Here is a 23,819-nt window from a genome sequence, read left to right on the forward strand (position 1 = left end):
AACAAAAATGGTAAATATGATGGCGTTCAGAGAGATAGCCAATACAATTTCTCATTAGATAAAGGGAAAGGGTTTTTTTTTTAGAAGGAAGATAGTAAAGGAGAAGGAAGTTCATACTAGTGATCGCATCCTTATAATCAATTGCACTACTCTTCTTCTTCTTTTTCCATGACCCCCAATTAAAAGGTAAAGAAAGAAATCAAACACAATTGTTATTAATTTGCAAAGATATGAAGGAAATCAAAAAATTAATCTTAGTGTTAAGAGTATGAATGATTAGATGAACTTATTTTTATAGTTTATTTTATTTATAAATAAACTTGTATGTGAGAGAGAGAGAGAGAGAGAGAGAGAGAGAGAGAGAGAGTTGGAAAACAATGGATAAATAAACAAACAAGCAAATATTTTGAGCTAAAACTGTTTTTACTACCCTAGAAAGCACTTCAAACATGTATAAGCATGATTTTGGTATTTTTATTATAGTTCTTGTGCTCCTTTTGATACCTTTATATAGGACAAATGACCAAGTTTGAGCAAAAAAAAAAAGGAAAAGAAAGGGAAAAACCAAGTGTGGGAGTGGTTTTCTCCAACTTAGGCAATGGCTTTAACACTCATAAGTCCATGTGTTTTAGTCTCGAATGACGCATTAAATTCTAATTTTACTTTTTACAGGAGAGAGGAGGAAGGCCCATTGTTACTAAAGACCAAAATGAGTGATTAGGTGTCTGGGCCTCTTTTCAAGAGCCCAAATCAATGTCAAGCTCCATTTGCAATTTTGAGGACAATTGGAGTTGTTTGAATACAAGTTTTGGCCTTCCAAATCACAGGTTCCCAAGCTTTCCCATGAAATCTCTGGGCTTGAACCATGGCCTTAAGACTTGACAAAGTTGTAGGCATGTGAGAAATTGCAGCTTCATTAAAAGTTTCGTGAGTTTTAGCTAGGGGTATCAATGTTTGACCCAACTCGCGAATATGACATGGTTTTTGCGGGTTAGGGTTGGGACATAACAGGTTTGGATTATAAACGGGTCGACTCAAAAGCAACACGATAAGAAACGTGTCATAAACGGGTCAACCCACATGACCTGCAATAGACATATTTAACATGCCAATTTATTTGTGTCAACCCAAAAATGACTCATTTAACACAACTCATCTAACTCGAATAACAAATAAATATTCATTTTATTTTAAATTGTTAAATACCTTTTATATTCAATCTATATTTTAAACTTAAAAAGTAAAGTGAGTAATTACAAAAACTTACAGGTGATATAATTGTAAATTAAAACTTTATAAACCCTAGTCATGATCAGCCTACTATTGCACCATCTCTTTTAATTTATTTGTGTCAACCCGAAAATGACTCATTTAACACAACTCATCTAACTCGTATAACAAATAAATATTCATTTTATTTTAAATTGTTAAATACCTTTTATATCCAATCTATATTTTAAACTTAAAAAGAAAAGTGAGTAATTACAAAAACTTACAGGTGATATAATTGTAAATTAAAACTTTATAAACCCTAGTCATGATCAACCTACTATTGCACCATCTCTTTCAATATTAATACTTAGCATTTAGTTCCATGGATGTTATATTTTTGTTGGATTATGTTATATTGAATTTGAGTTGAAGTGTATGCACTTCTTTTGGAGTGTAAATAACTTGTTTTCTAGATGGATGTTATATTTTTGTTGAACTATGTTATTTTGAATGTGGGTTGAAGACTTGAAGTGTATGCATTGCTTTCAGGATGTAAAGAATTTATTTCAATATGGATGTTATATTTAATATTATGCGGGTTGAAATGGGTTGTGTCACATTTGTGTCAACCCAACACAACTCGATTATTAAGCGTGTCAAGTTGGTCGGGTCGGATCGAATCATGTCAACTCACTTTATTAACAAGTTGGGTTAGGGTTAAAAAACCACGACACAATTATTAAATGGGTCAAGTTCTGAGGCATTTAGTTGACATAAACCCGACACGCTAACCCAAATTGGCAACCCTAATTTTAGCCATGACTTCTTCAAAAATTTTGGTATCTTGATTTAAGGCATTATTATAAGGAACATATTGATGATATATTGGTGGGACTTGCTGAGTTGTTGTTTCTTAATATTTATTTTGGGGTAATTCTGGCGCTAGATTTTGAGGAAAATATATACTCAAAATAGTAGTCAATTGTGGATGCTTTGCTTTTTGTTTCATATAATTTATAATAATAAAAAAAAATGATTAGTTGAATTAAATCCAATAAATGGACCGAATTTCTAGACTTAGGGTTTGTTTGAATACCGCTTATTTTGCTGAAAACTGAAAACTTATTATTAAAAGCACTGTAGCAAAATAATTTTTAAAACACAAAACACTGTAGCAAACTTATTGCTATGTTTTTCACAAGTTGGTTGGTCCGTGTACAATGCCGTGGGACCTAGGAAAAAAAAGGCAAAATGCAAAAACATTGTTGGCAAACGCACGCTTAACGTCTATTTGGCATGATTAATTTTGCTAACTTATTTTACTATTCAGCTTATTTTTGTTACTTTTCATGGGTCTTACTATATTATTTCATCTAACTTTTACCTTTATCTACAGTACTTTCAGCAAAATAAATGGATCGCAAACAGACCTTAGACGGGCTTATAAGGTTATACCTTTAACCTTTTCGTATGTAGCAGTGATGGAAATTTCTGAACCACCCTTGAAGGTCGAACTGTGCAAATCCAGCTCCTGAACAAAGTGGACTGTTCTTCTTGCTGCGAGAGTTTCAAGAACTACCACTGAAGATGGCATGGGAACAATCTCGGATAAGGCTGCCTTTATTTCTCCATGAGAATTGCGAACCACAACTCTGATACCTGCTACATTCAGATCTTCAAACACGGTTATACCTTAACATAGTATTGACAAATTGAATTCTTTTTTCTGAATGTAAGTGGAGAATTTGACCCGGTTTCTACATAACAATGAGGAAATCCAGTATAATCAAGTTGTTGAACAATTTTAGACAGTGAATTTTAATTTCTATTTGTTTGGAGTATCAAAAATCATATAACTCAATGACATAGTCCATTCTCTTACTAGGAGAATCAATGTTTTAAAATCCCCTCCCTTTGTTATAACTATCTATCGAAATATCAAACTAATTCTTTTGGTGTTTGAAGTACTCCAGCCTTGATTTTAATCTTTAGGGGTCACTGTAAACGTTAGATCCAATGGAGGAACCGGGGTCATTTACTTCAATGGCAAGGTACATCTATGGCTATCAATGCTTTTTTTAGTATTTTTTAGAGAGTGTGGGGGTGCCTATGAAACAGAATCAAAATTTCTATTCCTTGAAATCCAGCCTATCCTGGTTGTTGAACAGTTCATAAGATTCAAGATTTTAATTTTCATCTTCATATGTACGTCAGCAATTACTTAGTATTACGGGATTAGACCATGACTTCTATTTCTGCAATTCTAGCATCCCAACTGCTCTTCATCATTGCTTCAAATCTTTATAATCAGAAAGAAACAATGTAAAAACCGAAGGAACTATTACAAGTTCTCCAAAGGTGCCCTGCCCTTACTTTCTTTTTGTAATACATAAAGATGGTACAAATAGTCCACAACCTCTCTCATATTTTTATTTTCTTCTATCCACCAAAGCCTTTGTCAAAGCTAGGAAATGTCATGCTGTCCTCACACGGAGAGTAACTCCATGTTCAGGTACAATAACCAACCTAAATGCAGGGGAGTGTTGGTATCCCGGCGATAGTGAGAAGCAAAACTTGGATAGAATAAGAGTTGAAATAACCTTCAGTTCTGTCATGGCAAAGTGCTGGCCAGCACAGACATGAGGCCCTACTCCAAATGGCATATAAGCCTGTGGAGTCTTGCAAGCCCCAACAATCCCATGAGCAAATCTTTCCGGATTGAATTTGTGTGCATCAGGTCCCCACAAATCACACTGCTGTTGTAATATTGGGACTGGAATCTGAATGTTCATACCTTTTGAGATCATAATGTCTTTGAATGTAATGTCTTCCAGGGCCGCTCTGATCACAAAAGCTGCAGGTGGGTAAAGACGCAATGTCTCTTGGATCACCATTGTCAACTGTCATCAAATACAAGGTTAGTGAAACTATGTCAATGTATGGGTGTGTCAACTCTCATGTATTAATATCTCAATGTTGAATACATGATTTCAGAATTTGTGTAGCAGTGACGTTAATCTCTCCTTGTAATATTTGGTAACTGATGTGTTAAGTTCTTTATGTGTGAAATTAAATGGAAAAAATATATATTGTTTTGAACCTCAGAAGGCATAATTAGAGGAAGAATATTCAATCGTGTCACTAGCCACTAGAAGTCACTTTTCCAATGATAGCTCAATGGGGTATGAAAATTCATTCTTGAACGTTTTTCCAGGCACCACCTTCAATTCTAAGGAAACTTTGAAAATATAAGTGCATATGACACCAACATATGTGCAGAAACATTCTTCCAAATACATACTATATGCACAAAAGCACCATAAATAACATTGCTTGCTACATGCATTCTTTTTCTCTCTTGTTTGCTGGGATATTCTGAATTAACAGGCATCCATATATAGTGGGAGTGTTTTCTTGGATAAAAATTTGATAAAATCTAATAGAGAAATAGCTCAAACTAATAGTACTATTATAAAGTAACTAAAATTATAAATTTTAAAGAAAATACATACTGTTTTCATGTTTCGGAGCATATTGGCATCTGGTGGACTATCCCCACATACTTCAAGCACCTCAGCACGAGCACGAGCTTGCCATTCAGGATGTGCAGCCAGCAACATCAAGCTCCATGTGGCTGTGATGGCAGTGGTCTCATGGCCAGCAAAGTATATGTTTTTGCAATTATCCACAATGAACTTGTCACGAGAACTATCTGTTGATAAGCCATAATAGTCATTACAACTTTTGGCACCCTCATGAACCATTTGTAAAAGATCCTTCTCATATGATGCTTCAGTGCGCTGCTTTACCACCTTTAATATCATTGAGTTAATCTCTTCTTCAAGTTTCCACATAGCTCTATTGTTTTTGCTTGGCAAGAATCTATACAATATACATATCATCAATTTTGAAATATTTAGGAATAATCATCCCTAGCAATGTTCTTTCCCCCCCCCCCAGAAATGAAGGGACCTATCCCAGCGCTTTTAAAAGCGCTGGGACAGGGCCCTCTATTGCCTTACGGAGAGAGGCCTGTCCCAGCGCTTTTAAAAGCGCCGGGATAGGTCTTTTCCCATAAGGGAGTGGAGGGACCTGTCCCAGCGCTTTTAAAGCGCCGGGATAGGTCTTTCCCATAAGGGAAATCAGTAACCCTATCCCAGCATTTTTGGGCTTCCTATACCAGCGTTTTTGAGAAACGCCGCTATAGGCCTCCTATTGTAGCGCTTTGTAAAGCGCCGGTTTTGAGCGCTGGTATAGGCTTATCTATTACGGTGTTTTGTAAAAGCGCCGGGAAAAAAACGCTGGGACAAGCCGATTTTTTTGTAGTGCTTGGTAAAGCAAAACACAACTTTTTGCCAAATAGAGACTTTCACGGGTCCTTTGCGAGTTGGCCCTTCCCGCGAAACAATCGCGAAAATGATAGTCTAGCACGACTCTTCATCTTCCAGTCATGTGCTCTACACGTAGCATTTTCACGGGTTGCTTCTCGTGAGTTACTTGCGAGGCAGTTGCAAAATCCACTTGTTCATCTTTTGAAACTTGATTCTTCACCGATTTCTCACACTTATCCCTTACAATTAAACCCATAGACATACAGGAAAAATGATTGAAAAAATTCCAATAAAATTTGGTACGGAATTAAAGCCAGCACAATATAGTTAGAAATCACAACTTTACAAATTTAATTATCTATATCTATACAAGTTTGTGCTCACGGTATAGTAATTATTCTAAACTTTTAGAATCTAAGTAGTGATTAATTAAATTTAAAATTTTAAAGCTTAATATAATGGGACAGTGAAGTAACAACAGTAAAACGCAATTCTCACTCAAAGAATTGGAAAACTGAAACAATATTGTGCTTTGGGATTGTTGCTGAGCATTGTACAAAATGACATATCAATATTGCCAAGACGATTCCAAAAAATAAAAATAAAAATGACAAAACTTGTTCCAGGTTAGTTAAAAAAAAGGTAATAAAAGAATGGTTTCAGATTATGTCTTTCTAGAGGATTACATTACGTATTATGACTTTATAAGTGAGATTTACCTTAACCTTATCAGTGTACAATTCAGGAGCAATAATCTTCCTTTGATGGGCCCAAATTGGGCCATTTGACGACAGAATGCCTTGGCCCAGAAGTGGCCCACGATCTTTGGATAGATAAGAAGGTTTTCCAGGGCTCAAAGAAGTGCAAAGGCTGATTTTCTTCACCATCTCTGGATCTGTTATGCATAATAGCTGTATGTTTCCAGATGAATATAAGAATATTGGTCCTGCCACCAATGCATGCTAGCTAGGTGAGCAAGGTTGAAAAAGATAAATTTAAGATTTAGATTTAGTGCTGATATGCATGTTTATCATATGTTCTTCAAGAGGTCCATTGTTAATATTCTAGGCATGTCTTGGACTAATTGCTAAAGATTACAAAATAGAGGAAACTATTTGCTATGACAAAACATGCCATTGTGTCTTCAACTTGTTACAAGTAAAAATGTGCATTCATCATTTAAATGAAATTTACTATAATTCCCATTCCCAAATCCCAATCCATGTCCAAGTGTACCTATTGGAAAAGTGAAAACTTGTTTTTTTTTGGGAAACAGAAAAGTACCAACTTTTATTACTAATTTATCTTCTGAACAATGCTTTTGTTAGAGAAATATAATAAAGATGCAAAAAAAAAATAATAATAATAAAATAAAATAAAATAAAATAAAAAGAAGAAGAAGAAGAACCATCTAATACAAACACAAAGTCATTGTCCTAAATATGGACTACAAAAGTTTATAACTCTATGGACTACAAAAGTTTATAACTCTAATTACAATTGGAATATTCTGACATCAAAAGTTGTCTAAAATCTGAGCTGCACCCTCTATGACTACTGCTATTGTCTACATATTTTAATTTTCAACTCCCTAAACTATAATTCATCCTACTTTGGTAGTTAGAGAGAGAGAAAGAAAAAGAAGAAGAAGAAGAAGAAGAAGAAAGGAAATACAAGTGAAGTAGTACCATATTGATTTCTCCACTGCTCTAAATGTGGGAAGAGAGTGGAAGGCCAGTAATGAGTAATAGCATCAGGGCGGTCATACTCCTTTGTAGCAGTAGTTTTTGGTGTTGAATGAACTTGGAGTTGAATTCTCTTCATTCAGGGATGTTCCCAAAGAAGAAAGAAGGAGAAGGTCCCCTTATACCTTGCCTTTGAAGTTTTGGTTTCAAAACCAAAAGGTTATAGAGTAGCATTAACAACACTATAAACCCTCCTATAACCACTGATACAGTGATCTTCGCCATTAGAATTGGGTTTGCTTCCATGTTTCTGCTTCTTCTGCTTCTTTTCTTACTAGACTTCCATCAAAACTAGGACCCTTAAGATTCTCTGTGTACTGTTTTCATTCACGTGATGTATATTAACCAATTTTTTATTTTTCTTTTGACCTTCAGCATTTTCCAAGAGAGAGAATAGTAATTTTATATTGTGTTGGATTTTTAATTGATTTGATTAGTCCAATTTGGCTAACTGAGACATGTAATATATTAGAATAAAACTATAAATTATATCTTGATATATTGCAGGTTATATGGTCCTGTTTTTGGTTATGATAATGGTGATTGATTGATAATAAGTTTTAGTTTTTCAAAAAAAAATAATAATAATAATAAGTATTAGCGACTCAACTATTTTCCCAAGTATTATATTATCTGATTAGTGCATAATAAAATTGGTAATTATGATAGAGTTCAAGGGATAGCCAATGCAATTTCTCATTAAATAAAGGAGAAAGGATTTATTTATTCTTTTTTTTTTTTTTTTTTGGAAAGAAAATAGTAAAGAAGAAGGGAGTTCATACTAGTGATCTCATCCTTATAACATATTAATATTACTCTTCTTCTTTTTCCATGACNGTTGAAAAATGGGAGGAAAAAGTGGTTTCCGAAATCTGGGGAGGAATTAAAAAAAAAAAAAAGGTGTTACGTCCACAATATTTTTTTCAACATTTTCACAATAAATTAAGGGTGATTAGTTGTTATTAGTTCAAATTTGAATTTAACACTAAGATTACTTTTAATCCATACAATAACAATCAGTAACAACCTGCCATTTAGAATTTATTGTAAAAATGGTGTGCACATATCATTTCTCAAAATAAATAAAAAATTAAAAAAAAAAAGTGGCAATTGATTTATGGCATGGCATTGCTGAAATGAGGGGTGAAAAAAATTGTGGGAAATGAATTTGTGGCAATGGAATTGTCGAAATAGGAGGGGAAAAAAATTGTTGCAATTGGTTTGTGGCAATGTCATTGCCGAAATAGAAGGAAAAAAGAAAAAAATTGTTTGATTTTGGGCAATGGCAGGCTGTTACTGATTGTTATTGTTGGATTAAAAAAGTAATCTCAGTGTTAAATTCAAATTTAAACTAATAACAACTAATCACCCGTGATTTGTTGTGAAAATGTTGTAAAAATATTGTGGACTAACACTTTCTTTTTTTAATTCTTCCCCAGATTTCAGCAACCACTTTTTTTCCTCCATTTTCAGCAACTTGGTTGCTACAATCATATTTTCTCTCTCGTCAATTCCCTATAATTTCGGCAACTTGGTTGCCACAATTGATAAATCATTCGAGCACCCACTAGGGCACTTCACGGGCAGAGCTTGGGCAGTGCAATGAATTTCGGTAAATTCATAACCGAAATTCATTTTTTCTCCCTCCCAATCACATCACTCAACTTTCTTCTTTCTCATACTATTTTTCTTACCAATTTCGGCAACGTGTTGGCGAAATTCAGTCTCTCTCCTCATTTTGCTAAAATACTTTGAATAGTGCCTATAACAATAATAAACTCTGTTTTTGCAATATTAGCTAAAAGACTCTCAAAAGTTGTCTAAAATCTGAGTTGCACCCCCTATGACTACTGCTATTGTCTACATATTTTAATTTTTAACTCCCTAAACTATATTTCATCCTACTTTGTGGAGAGAGAGAGAGAGAGAGAGAGAGAGAGAGAGAGAGAGAGAGAGAGAGAGAGAGAGAGAGAGAGAGAAGAAGAAGAAGAAGAAGAAGAAGAAGAAGAAGAAAGGAAATGACAAGTGAAGTACCATCTTCATTTCTCCACTGCTCTAAATGTGGGAAGAGAGTGGAAGGCCAGTAATGAGTAATAGCATCAGGGCGGTCATACTCCTTTGTAGCAGTAGTTTTTGGTGTTGAATGAACTTGGAGTTGAATTCTCTTCATTTCAGGGATGTTCCCAAAGAAGAAAGAAGGAGAAGGTCCCCTTATACCTTGCATTTGAAGTTTTGCTCTGAGAAGTTTGGGAAAATTACACTTTACTACCCTAAACTATATATTAAATTACACTTTGCACCAAAAACTATTCGAATGCACACTTTGCACTCTAAACTATAACCTTTGTTACACTTTGCACCCTAGCGTTAGTTTTACTATTAAGTTAAATAAAAATTAATAGCACGTGACTTGCACATAATTTTTTGCTTAGGTGACAACTTATTTAAAGACTAAAATACCCTTTTTCACAAACAATTAAAAACAAAAGAACTTTTTTTTTTTCAGCTCTTTCTCTCTTTGGCGTGAGTAATTTTAATAACAAGTCCAAGGAAAACATCATCTGGTTCATGAGTAAAGGGTTGCGCTCAACTATATTCTATATAATGGCGCCGCACTATTTAAGAAAAATACACACGTTTTTGAGCTATGAGTTATATGAACATTATTAAAAGAATAAAGCAAGAAAACACAAAATGAAACAATGAATAGTTTCAGAAAAATGAAAAAATGAAACAATGAATCAAAAGAAGAGCTCTTTTAGGGAGACCCACCACACTCATATTGAAGCTGTCAAGACTTAAGAGCAATAATCTTACAACCACGCTATAAGGGAGACCCACCCACCACACTACAGTTAGTTATAAATGCGGCGACCCTTGTATAGTTGAGCACAACCCTCATATTCATTACCCAAATGATGTTTTCCCTAAACGTCTTGTTAAAATTACTCATGCCGGAGAGAGAAAGAGCTAAAAAAAAGTTTTTTTTTTATGGGATGAAAAAAAAAACTTTTGCTTTTAATTGTTTGTGAAAATGGTGTTTTAGTCTTTAAACAAAGTGTCACTTAAGCAAAAATCATGTGCAACTCATGTGCTATTAATTTCTGTCTCACTTAACGGTAAAACTAACGTCAATGTGCAAAATGTAACAAAGGTCATATTTTAGGGTGCAAAATGTGAATTCAAATAATTTATGGTGCAAAGTGTAATTTAGTGTATAGTTTAAGGTAGTAAAGTGTAATTTCTCAAGAAGTTTTGGTTTCAAAACCAAAAGGTTATAGAGTTGCATTAACCACACTACAAACCCTCCTATAACCACTGATACAGTGATCTTCGCCATTAAAATTGGATTTGCTTCCATGTTTCTGCTTCTTCTGCTTTTCTCACTAAACTTGCATCAAAACTAGGACCCTTTAGATGCTCCGTGTACTGTTTTCATTCACGTGATGTATATTAGCCGATTTTTTTATTTTTCTTTTGACCTTCAGCATTTTCCAAGAGAGAGAATAGTAATTTAATACTGTGTTGGATTTCTAATTGATTTGACCAGTCCAATTTGGTTAACTGAGACATATGGCATATTAGTATAAAACTATAAATTATACCTTGATATTGCAGGATTATAAGATCCGTTTAGATACAATTTATTATTACTAAAAATTAATTGTTGCTAAAATATTGTGGTAAAATAATTTTTAAATGTATGAATAGTGCCATGAGACCCATTTTTAATATATTTTTTTTAATAAAGTGGTTGTGGGTTCCATGAACAATGCGTGAACAGTATCAAAACAGTGCGTGAACAGTATTTTTGTCCCTGCACAATAAATTTTGTCTCCTAAACCGCAAACAAAAAAAAAAAACAATAACATTGAAAACGCAAGTTATAAAACGCAACAAAACTCTGTATCCAAATCCTCACATGGTCCCTTTTTTTGTTATGATACTGGTGATTGATTGATAAGTGCACCAACACTTTGTCCCTTAATGTCCTTTTCAAGTGAGTTTTGGATAATAATAAGCTTTAGTTTTTCAAAAAAAATAATAATAATAAGTTGGGTCAAATATCATTTTCGTCCCTAAACTATCACAAAAATACGTTTTTCGTTCCTAAAATTTCAAAAGTTCTATTTTCACCCCTAAACTTTTCCAAATGTACTGATTTTCTTCCTTCCGTTTGTTTCCATTAACTTATGTCTTATGTAGCCTGACGGAGTGCTGATATAGCATCTGACTTGGATTAAAATTATTTTATTTTAAAAAATATGAACACGTGGCAAATAATTATAGGTCCATGTGGGAACCATTTTTTAAAAGTCCAAAATTACTCCTCACTCCCTTCGACGATCATGCCTATGTGTGTGGGGACAGGCTCCCCGCTAGGTCAAATTTCTCTCATTTCCTCCTGTTTTTATCTAGATGTAAGACACGTGTCAAAAAAATCCAACGGCACAAAACAAGCCACCTAAAAAAAACCCAATTTATTATTCTCTCAACAAACAACCTCTCTTGTCAAACCCACCCAGACTGCTGGCCACTTCCCATAGCAGAGCTGCCACCGCCGTGGCCATACACCAACACTATCACAGCACTACCAAGACTGCAAACATTTCGTAAATAAACTGGGTTTCAATAATTTTATGGTGGACAAACCCTTAAAACTCACCCAGCATACAAACCCATTATTTTGTGTCTCTTGCCATTATCGTTTTCATTCATTAGTTTTTTTTCTTTTTTTTTTTTCCCAATTTCCATAAATTTCATAACTACAACCTAATTTCATCCCATACTCTTTCTAGTCTATTCGTATTAATTTAGTACAAACCCAAAAATAAAGCAATTGAAGGTAAAGACAACGTGAGTTACAAAGGCAAACCAAGTGAACCCAACAAAATGATTTTAAAGTTGAAGAAAACACAATTAAAATTTACGAAATGGGAAAAGAAAAGGAGTATATTATTTGAGGAAGCAAATCTTGAGAAATCTGAGGTCTTTTTGGCAATGGGAATTATCCTAAAAATTACGAAGTAATCTTTGGCGGTAGACAGCAACGGTCTAGGCGTATTTTTGGCTATAGGTCTGCCACTAGAAGTTGTTGGTGGTCCGGTGGGTTTGCTAAAGAGAAGTTGGTTGCTAAAAGGTTTCAATGTGAGAGAAATAATTTAGTTTTTTGGGTGGCTTGTTTTGTGCCGTTGGATTTTTTTTCTGACACGTGTCTTGCATCTGGATAAAAACAGAGGAAATGGGAGAAATTTGAACTAGAGGGGAGCCTGTCCCCACACACAGAGGCATGACTATCTCAGGGAGTGAGGGGTAATTTTGGGCTTTTAAAAAAGGTTCCCACATGTACCTATAATTATTTGCCACGTGTTCATTTTTTTTAAACAAAATAATTTTAATCCAAGTCAAATAACACATCAACACTCCGTCAAGCCACATAAAACATAAGTTAACGGAAACAGGCAGAGGGACGAAAATTAGTATGTTTGGAAAACTGTAGGGACGAAAATAGAACTTTTGAAACTTTAGAGACGAAAAACGAACTTTTGTGATAGTTTAGGGACGGAAATGATATTTTACCCTAATAAGTTTTAGCGACTCAACTATTTTCCCAAGTATTATATTATCTTATTAGTGCATAATAAAATTGGTAATTATGATGGAGTTTAAGGGATAGCCAATGCAATTTCTCATTAAATAAAGGAGAAGGGATTTATTTATTCTTTTTTTTTTTTTTGGGAATAAAGAAGAAGGGAGTTCATACTAGTGATCTCATCCTTATAACATATTATATTACTCTTCTTCTTTTTCCATGACCCACAATTGAAAGGTAAAGAAAGTTATAAATTTGTAAAGATATGAAGGAATTCAAAAAATTAATCTAAGTGTTAAAGAGTATGAATGATCTTATGAATTTATTTTTATTGTTTATATTTTATTTTTTATTTTTTATGATGCATGAAAATCAATGAGCCACTTGTCCATTTAGAGGTGCTAGAAGACTTGCAAGAAGGATAAAAAAGCTACCGAAAGGCATCAGTGGGGTGCTGGCCTAAGTTTCTCTGATGCTTAAGTTAGAGACTCATATGAATCCAATAAAACTCAAATGGTAGTAGTTTAGGGGTTTTTTTTTTTTTTTTTTTTTTATCATTAAATAAAGGAGAAAGGATTTATTTATTCTTTTTTTTTTTTTTTTTTGGAAAGAAAATAGTAAAGAAGAAGGGAGTTCATACTAGTGATCTCATCCTTATAACATATTAATATTACTCTTCTTCTTTTTCCATGACCCACAATTGAAAGGTAAAGAAAGTTATTAATTTGTAAAGATATGAAGGAATTCAAAAAATTAATCTAAGTGTTAAAGAGTATGAATGATCTTATGAACTTATTTTTATTGTTTATTTTTTATTTTTTATGGTGCATGAAAATCAATAAGCCACTTGTCCATCCAGAGGTGCTGGAAGACTTGCAAGAAGGAAAAAAAAGCTATCGTAAGGCATCAATGGCCTAAGTTTCTCTGATGCTTAAGTTAGAGACTCATATGAATCCAATAAAACTCAAATGGTAGTAGTTTAGGGGTTTTTTTCTCATGTACCTTTAATTGAATGCAGTCTAACCATTATATAGTGGGTCTCCTTATTTGTGCCACTATCTTCATGGGAGGTGTATTGGCTTAGTGGAGTTAGTGGGAGCAAAATATATGGAGCTTACTCCTAGGTTCTGAGATAGTGGATTTGTGGAGTAAGTATATTTGTGACATCTAAGTATGATTAAATTTTTCTAAGTGTAGAATGACCATCTATGTGGTCGAGTCCTATGTGTGGACGACCATAATGCCATATAGATGGTTAGTGAGTGTTTGGTTTCAACGTCTGCGTCTAAGAGTCTGCGTTTTCCTCTATTTTTTTTTTTTTTTTTGGGCCGCATTGTTTGACTTTGGGAGACAAAAAATCTGTGCATGAACTGTGCGTACACTGTTTACGCACTGTTTATGCACTGTTCATGCAATAAAAAATATTAAAAATGGGTCACACGGTACTATTCACACATTTAAAAATTATTTTGCTACAGTGTTTTCAGTTTTCAGTTTCAGCAACAATAAGTTCAATCCAAACGGATCCTTAATTATGATTTTTTTTTTTTTTTGAGAAATAATTACAAAATGCTGCTAATCCTGCAGCTTGAATACTTTTTCCCCTAGACCTCCAAACACTTTGTACATAGGGATGTGTCAATTCAACTCCAAGGCCTTTGGCGGTTAATTACGATCTTATAGTGGAAATAAGCAACATGAGATGGACAACCCTCTAGACAAGCTTGTCATTTTATTCCATATTAAAGTCCATGTGTGGTTTGGTTTGCATAGATGTAAAGTTGTTCCTGACATTTGGATGACCAAGACATCCCTGGACGAGACGTCAACCTAGATGCTCTCCTTAGATGAACGGTCTCCCTGAACGAGTCACGTTACATCAAACAAGGGGTTCAAGTTGGTCTCTTCTAGCCTTGATGTAGAATCATTTCCTAGCAATGCCCATAATTGGACATTGAGGGTTGGTAGGAAGACCTTGGGTGTGATGCCCAAGGGAAATTGTCCTGAAGGTTAGACGAGTGGGATCTTACATTTGATGACTACCATTGCTAGTGTATGTCGAATGGGTTCATATGAGTATGCTCTCATCGAAGTTGTTGTTGTCCAGAGGGTCGGACAAGTGACATGTATCAAGTGGCCTAGGGCACCTATTGGACACTTTTATTAGTGTCAAACGAGGAGGCTACTCACTAGAAGAGTCATAGTCATTAAGTAAAGGGGTTATCCCTATAGGTCTCCTTTGGAAGAGCCTCATTTGGAAGAGACTCTCCTCTGGAATAGCTTACATTTGTTGGACAAGGTGGTTTGAGTGAGTTTCCTTTTTTTTCAAATGTAATGCACCTTGGTCATCCATGGAGTTGGATGACTTACTCTGGGTGGTGCTGGTAACTTGGACTTCCGTATGTGGCACTTGGCCATCTACGGGGTTGGACGACTCTCATGAGGTGATGTTGTCGATTCGGAGTGGCTGCTTTGTCATTGCCTAGTCTTCCATGGAGGTGGACGACTAGCTTTCGTCATTGTCAATGGAAGGCTCACTTGGTGGATGTGTCAAATAAGTCTATTGTACAGTAGTAGGCAGTTTGCTTAAAGGGTGAGAATATTATTCTCATCAATTTTATTTAAAAATAAACTTGTATAGAGCTGAAAAAAAAAAAAAGATTTAAAAAATAATTGATAAACAACCAATGAAAATTAGCCTATATTGTGAGCTAAAACTGTTTTTACAACCATGGAAAGCACTTCAAACATTTATAAGCATGATTTTGGTATTTTATAGTCTTTGACTTCTTGTGTTCCTTTTGAGTTTGGTACCTTTACATAGGTTAAAGGACCAAGTTTGAGCTAAAAACAAAAAAGGAAAAGAAAGGGAAAAACCAACTTTGGTCCATTTAGTCCACTTAGTCTACTTTAGTCTGTTTTGTCAAAAAAAAAAAAAAATATCTACTTTAGTCCAATTTCGTCCACTTCGGTCTATCAAATCAATTTTGCCTATTCAATTCATTTGGTCCATTTCGGTTCACTTTGGTCCTTTTGGTCAATTTTGATATACTTACTTAAGAATGGAAAAGGACAAGTTTGGGTTGAGTACTATCAATTATTTGAGTAATATCAATTTTAATTGTTAGTTTCTAGACCCCTTAAAAAAATATGTTTAACCTAATATTAGGCCAAGTTGATTAACAAGTTTGTTAATTAAATTTAGGTTAAACAAATATGTGTAAAACAAATATAATGCGGAAAGTAAAGAACACACAGATCTAATGACCCAAGAAAACCAAACTGGTAAAAAACCTGGGAGGATTTAACCTAACTATTCTCAAGGTAAAAATAGATCCACTATGAAAGAATTGAAATTTATACAATAAGACTTAGACCACTAACATCCTATTGCTACATCGTGTAGAAAACTTACTATCACGATCACGTGACAACTCCGAGTCCACGGACTACTTCATTCCTTGATCTACAGCAACCACAAGTTCTCCTACTTGTGACTTTAAGACACCTCTCAAAGGTTTCAGATCTTCTTAAAGGTTTTTTGTGCAGCAACTGAAACAACCATCAAGTTCTTGATGAGAATATTGATATTGATAGCTCTATGTGTGTATTTGAAGGTAAACACCTCTCAGATCTCACAAAAGATTCAACACACAACTTAACAAAGACCTCTAAAATGTAGCTAGGGTTTTTTCTTTTATACTTGGGGTGAAACACTTAACCCTACACGTCATATGGGCTTAGGCTGGTTTGAGAATTTTGCAGAAAATTGCTGATCCACGATTTTCGATCGATCGAGTCTAATTTTTGATCGACCGGACCTTGCAAAAATTGAATAGTAATTTCTTGCAATTACTTGATTCCAAACCTACATTAAACCAACCTTTGAGCAAGTCTAAACCTAAACTAAATGTTTTGATCATGGTTTGCCAACATATACAAATTGAAGTTCTAATACATTAGTTCCTAAAGTCTTAGAACCTAACAATAATTATATTATAAGTTTTGATTATTATGATAATCTCCTTAAAAGAATGAGAAATTGAATAATAAATTTGAAACTTAAAAATTTTAGTACCAAAAGAACTATGAAAATATAATTGGCAATAACAATACTTAGAAGAATATGGACCACTTAAATATGTATATATATATATCAATCAAAAACACCAAAAATGTTAAAATTATATATTTTTAAAAATAGAGAAATGAAAATTACTTTTAGAAATTATTTAATTTCTATGAAAAACAAATTATCGACAATAAAAGTTAGAGAATAAATTATAGATTACACGACATCTCAAAATAATTATATATCCTCACGCATTGCATGGGTCTACAACTAGTTTATAGAATAAAATATTATGAGAAACAAATATATTCAAAATAAAAAGTATAGTTGTAAATATCAAATTATCCAAAGTATGCTATAATATAGAATAATATTATATCATTATATATTATATTTATAATTAAATAGAATTACATCTAACAATCAAAGGAAGAAAAAGATAACAACTTACAAACACAACCAAATTAGATCAACTAATTGCACTTAAGATAAGAAAAGGGAAGAGAGTAGTAATGTTTAGTTAAATCAGAAAGTTGAAAAGATGGGAAAGCTTTAAACGTTGCTAAAAAGAAGAAGAAACGTGAGAGTGGTTTATGGTTGAATTCAATCAATGAATTTTAATTTCCAAGAGAGGAAGAGGCAAAAAAAAAAAAAGAAATAGAATAGGACAAGGAATGATTAATTACTAGTGAGTTGGGTTTAATGTTGAAACGTTGGCCAAATATGTTGTTGGGTAGACGAGGAGTACATAATTCAAATGCAAAGCATTTAAGCTTTCATTGAAGTAGAATGAATGGACCGAAATGGGCTGACCTGGACCAAATTGGGCAAATATGGACTGAACTAGAACGAATGGACATAAATGAACTAAACTTGACCAATGAACAGAACTAGACTGAATGGACAAAAAGGACTGAAGTGGACCTAGACCGAATGGACAAAAGCGTACCGAAATTTACCAAATGGACCGAAGTATGTGTTTATTTCTCAAAAAGAAAAGAAGCTAGTAGGCCCATAACAACCAAACCAAGCTGGAAATGGTTTAGTTTTTTCTAGTGTGTATTTGAAAAAAAAAATTTGTTAAAAATTGAAACAATATGTAAATTTATTTTATTGTATATAATTTTTTTTTTTTTTAATTTCTATCTCTTGTCTAAGAAAAAAAGAATATCATCATCTAAGAAAAAAAGAATATCGAGACAGATTCCCTTTGGTATGCCAACCCAACCTGACTCCCCTGCCCAGAGGGCTGATGCAAAAACTTCCTTAGTTTCCCAACCTTGACTAGCTGCTCCAAGTAATCACAGAAAGTTCTACAATCTTCGGTAGTATGCCCATGATCTTGATGATATTGACAGTAAAGACCCTGATTACGCTTCGTGGGGTCACCATCCATTTTATTTAGCCACTTGAAGTATGGTTTAGCTTTTATCTTCTCAAGGATTTGATGAACAAGCTCCTTGAACATTGTACTAACCACCTACGCACTAGGATGCCCAATATATCTAGCAAAATCCCTCCTAGGTCAGTTATTGTTATATCTCTCCAACTTGAAGTCTCTTTGGTCAGGAGGGGCCAACTTTGCCTTCCCCTTCCCTTGTTGCTGATCCTCCTCAACCCGTTTGTGCTCATCAATCCGATCCATTAGCTGGCGCATGCTTCGCGCAGGCTTCATTGTCAAGGACTTTCTTAAATTATGCTCAGTAGAAAGGCCAACTTTAAATGTCCTTATTGCCACATCTTCAAAATCTCTGTCTATCTCATTAAACATTTCCCAGTATCTATCTGAATAAGTTTTCAAGGTCTCACCCTCTCTCATCACCATGGACAACAAAGAATCTAAAGGACGAGAAACCCTACTACATGTAACAAATCGGGCCCCAAAAGCCCAAGTGAGCTCTTCAAAAGAGCTAATTGAGCCCTCATCCAGCCCATCGAACCACCTTATTGCGACAGGTCCCATGCTAAAGGGAAAAACCTTGCACATCAGAGCTTCATTGCTAGAATGAACAGCCATCCTCTGATTGAAATGACTGACGTGCTCCACGGGGTCGGTCCTCCTATTATAAATAGTGAAAGTAGGTTGTGTGAACCGGTGACAGAGTTTAGCCCTATCAATTTTGCGGGTAAAAGGTGATTTTGAAATCTGGCGCAAAGCCTTACTCATTGCGTCATTTCTCAAGCTCCTAGGGGTCGGACTTTTATCCCTTTTCCTATGATATCGCTCCTCTCTATCCAACTATAAAGGTACATAAAAGTGATAGGCCACAAACTGAATAACCCCTTGTGATTAAACCAATTAATTAATTAGCCAAGTTATTAATTAATCAATTTATCATGCAAACATATGGAAGCACAAAAAAATCACCAATAAACTAATTATGCAGCGAAAATTAAATGATACGGTGATTTGTTTACGAATGGGGAAAACTCTTGTGGCAAAAACCCCACCAAGTGATTTTTAAGTCACCACTCTCGAAACTCCACTATTATCAAATCAAGCAGTTACAAGTAAAGGAATCTCAAATACCTTACCAACTTACAGTTGAACCCTTACCCCAATACCCAATTGGACTTGATCTGTAGTGACAGTTCCCAACTTTGATGCACGGCTCCCAAGTACGTGACTAACAAATGCGCGGATCCCAATACGCGACTTCAACACCAACTTAGAGGGAGAGGTTGGTTGCAAAGTTCTTCAGTTCATCCTACACGATGAAGATCAGGAAGATGCTTGGTCACAAAACCCTTTGATGCACATACACAGCAACTTCTTCAGAGAAGATGAACTAGGTCAAGAACTTCGTCTTTGATCACAAATGGCTTGAACAGAGTTTGCTCAATGCTTGTGCAACTTGTGTACAATTTGACGGCTCTTAAATAATCCTTTTATATGTCTAGGATTAGGCGAAAAGAAGGCCCAAAGACATATTCGCGGATCCCAAGAAATCAGATCAGAAAATCTGATTTTATTAATCTCGATAGATAGCTAGGTGTCGAGGAGCTATCGAGCAGGTGTCGAGCTTTAATGAAATTTCACTTCAGCTTATTTTTCTTGGACAGACTTGATGACTTCAACACTTGATCTTGAAACCTTGTTTCTTGAAGTATTAAAAACACCTAGAACTACCCAATTACAAGTAGAGTGCGTTTTGTCAAATGACATATGTTCTTAACAAGTGAAAACACATATGTCCTAACAATCTCCCCCTTTGGCAATTCGTGACAAAACCACAACAAACAAATGAACATATGAGAGAAGTCATAAATCACTCAACTCATATTCACTTGTTGAATACATTAAAATCTATCCTATCACAAACCCTTGAAAAACTTTGCAAGAAAAGAGTTTATGGCAAGTAGACTTTGACAACCTGTATTTCTAAAATACTTTAAACAAAACTCATCAAGGCATCTTGTGTAAAACAGAAATAATAGATTGCATACAAGTATAATGAACATGTGTATAAAGATAGAGAAGAAACAACACATGAAGAGATAGGTGAAAGAAACATACATCCACATATATAGAGAAAATAAGTACAATGTATGTAAAACTGGTCACAAGACCTCATATACAAGATCAATGTATCTAAAAAGAATAGAACAGAAAAAATACATCAAAACCTCACTACATCCCTCAAAAATCAACACTCCCCCTATCAAAAATGTCTTATACTAACTCTCCCCCTAAGATGACTACTCTCATATCCCCAAAACTACTTCCCCTTTTTGTCACGAGTGACAAAGGGTAGAGTGTCATGTAGACATCTCATCAGTAGAGCTAGCATCTCCATCATCATCATCTAAAGCATCATCGTCCTCGTCATCATCATCCTTAAAATCAAAAGCTGCTGAAGGAGTAGCCTCAGGAGCAAAACCACCCATGGTCGCCTGTCATCGTGCAATACGACGAACACGAACATTCACCTGATACAACTCAGTGGAAAGTGTATCAAGGCGAGCATCCATGTGCTGCAGCTATGCCATGATGTCTCCGAGAGATACATCGCCCGTAGAGGAAGAAGGAGCAGATGTAGATGGAGCAGATCTAGATGGAACTAAATGGGAAGGAGGAGTGGAATTTGTCTGTCTCGACCTAAACTGAGCCTCACTACGTTTTATGGTAGCGGCATCTATGGCACAAATGTGTGTGAAGTGGTCGGACACAGGAAAAGAGATAGAAAAATGGTGTAAGATCCTCATGATAGCAGAAGGAAAGATGAGCTTATCACGGGACGCCAAATCTAAATGAACATCAATAATAAAAAGAATGAAATGAGAAGGAAAATCTATAGTCAGATGCTCAAGAAGAGATAACAAAAATCGAGCACGAGACTCTGTTATGGAGTTGTAGTAAGAAAGTGGATGGAATACAAAAGTCATCACCATATTTAAGAATCTAGACCCTTTAGCAAAAGGTCTACATGATGTCTACTGATGTTCACCCCAATCAGCGGGGTGCTCACAAAAAGCAGAGATGGGCTCATCTTTAGACACAGTCCTCAGACACTTACAAGAAGGATAGTTAGGAAACTCTATCCTAAGAACCTTAAGCACATCCACAACTAGCTGCGATGTGACAAGGATGCGTGTACCTCAAACGCGAGTGAAAAAGAGAGGTACTAAACGATCGATCCCGTGCATGTTGGAGTAAAACTCCTGAATAAACACGAGAAGACATGTGACCGAGACGTCACACAGTGACTCCCATCCCCTACTATGAATGACAGAGGGAAGGTTAGTGTCGGCGAAGTCCGCCAAAATAACTTGGCGTCCTGAATGAACACCTCGTCTAGAAAAGTTCTCCGAAAATGCCTTGTGAGCATCACCATCACGGAACCGAAGATTAAGAGGAGTAGAATCAGAAGATGAAGAAGCTCCAAAACGCAGAGGGTTCCGAGTCGGAGTGGATTTACGCTTAGGTGCCAGAGACACTACTAACGTAAACAGAATGAGAAAGAGATAGAGAATGAGACAATCAGAAAAGTCCCAAAATAGTTCACATATATCAAATATATTGAACAATGAGTACGTATGCATGGGGAATGCATGAACATATGACATGCAAAGTAAAAAACATCATGGGCTCAGCCCAATCCAATCCTACCAGCACACAAGCATAGAACACACATCTAAATGCATGAAAATACCATTCTAATGCACATGAAATGCAATGTATGATATTTTGAACACATTTAAGTGAAAACCCAACCCAAAATTTAAAGAAAAACTCATTAATTTTGAAAAACCCCAAAAATTTTCAAAAACCCCAAAACCTAAAATTCAAAACATGAAATGCATGAATAATGAAGGAAAAAGAGATCTTACCAAGTGATTTGAAGCAAGGAATGGCTGAAAATCATGTGGGTTGAAGATTTTGAGTGAGAAAAAGGGTTTAGGGAGATGAACAGCCGCGGATAGGTCGAGAGAGATCGAGAAAATGAGAACCGGATCGCGATAGAAGCTTATATAGGAGCTTCAGTAATTCTCGACAGCTAAGGTGTCGAGAGGTGTCGAGCCAGCTATCGAGGTAGGTGTCGAGAAAATGAACTTCGACAGCTACAAGTGTCGAGAAGGTATCGAGAAATAAACACCAAAACAAAGAACAGAAACTCGATCGATCGACAAGGTATCGAGAAGGTATCGAGGAGACAAGAACTTTCTCGATCGATCCACCAGGTGTCGAGGAGGTGTCCAGATTGCGATAAGAAAAAGGCTTGAGAAGCTCGACAGATACCAAGGTATCAAGGAGATGTCGAGCCAGCTTTTAAAAGTAGTTTTTTCGAGAAGTGAAAAACACAGACATGAATGCAATCCATCATGAACCTCAATCAATGATCCAATCAACATATTAAGTTCTCAAAATCATCTCTCAGCAAAAATTTAAGCACATGTATCCTCAGAAACACACACACACACTAAACAAGTCTAACCAATTTTATTTTTCAAAAACAAATCAAGACAATTTAGTGAGCATACAGTAGCACATGTAAACACTTGTGATGGCCAAATCACATTGTACCTGCACATGTATCAAGAGTAGCAAAGAATATTGCGTGTTGTATGTGAAAAACATCGCAAGATTGCATATGTGTATACAAGTTATGACAATCTGAGATATGAGAAAATAATTTTAACTCACACACAATCATAACTGTTTGATGGGGACTATTACCTTCGAGGTACATCCTATAACTCCCACATCTCCTAGAAAACACGCTTGCAATCATATTTAAAGTATTTTTGATCTTTTTGCTTTTTTTATTTTCTTTGCATATTTTCTTTTATTTTAGTATATCATGCATGGGCATATAAAGAGAGAAAAGAAATACCCAAGATATTAAGTATTGACATTGCACTTTTGCTATGCCGAAGCATACAGGTGTTTATGACACTGCACTTTTGCTATGTCGAAGCATACAGGTGTCATTTATGACTGGCAGACAACAGTGGTGAGATGGTTATTTATGCCTTTCTCTTAGGATTTTCTAGTCCTACCCGTCAAAAAGAGTGATATGAGTGTCAAGTTTAAGAGATAACTTAATCTTACTCATCACAAACAAGAGTCACAAAGCTCACTTGCTTAGTTGTGCATGGAGATGCTCATCTAAGCTACAAAAGATACAAAATTTAGAAAACTTTGTTTCAATGGCCATCTAAGGTACACAAGTACCAAAGTACACATAACACACACTGTTTTTGTATTTTTCTGTTTTTTTCAATTTTTTTTATTTTTTTTATTTTTATATCAAAAACAAAATAAACAAAACTGAAAGTAAACACACAAAAACATGTCAAACAAAGCAAAACATAAAACAAGACTGACTCAAAGAAAATGCAAAACACACAAGTAGTGCAACAAA

General features: G+C 35.1%; 2 protein-coding genes across 2 annotated transcripts; both read right to left on the reverse strand.

Moving 5' to 3' along the window:
* Positions 1-3,473: 3,473 nt before the first annotated feature.
* On the reverse strand, positions 3,474-7,568 carry LOC112000960 (cytochrome P450 714C2). The gene is given in 5 exon segments (XM_065780981.1): positions 3,474-4,112; positions 4,725-5,120; positions 6,263-6,489; positions 7,232-7,328; positions 7,331-7,568. Coding segments are annotated over 5 exon segments (1,350 nt in total). The 5' UTR covers positions 7,535-7,568; the 3' UTR covers positions 3,474-3,686.
* Positions 7,569-18,478: 10,910 nt separating this feature from the next.
* On the reverse strand, positions 18,479-19,120 carry LOC136070694 (uncharacterized). Its single transcript, XM_065780982.1, has one exon. The coding sequence runs from the start codon at positions 19,118-19,120 to the stop codon at positions 18,479-18,481; it is 642 nt and encodes a 213-aa protein (XP_065637054.1).
* Between the last annotated feature and the right edge of the window lie 4,699 nt (positions 19,121-23,819).

Source organism: Quercus suber, unplaced genomic scaffold (genome assembly GCF_002906115.3).
Source record: "Quercus suber isolate HL8 unplaced genomic scaffold, Cork oak 2.0 scaffold_253, whole genome shotgun sequence".
Classification (NCBI taxonomy): Eukaryota; Viridiplantae; Streptophyta; class Magnoliopsida; order Fagales; family Fagaceae; genus Quercus; species Quercus suber.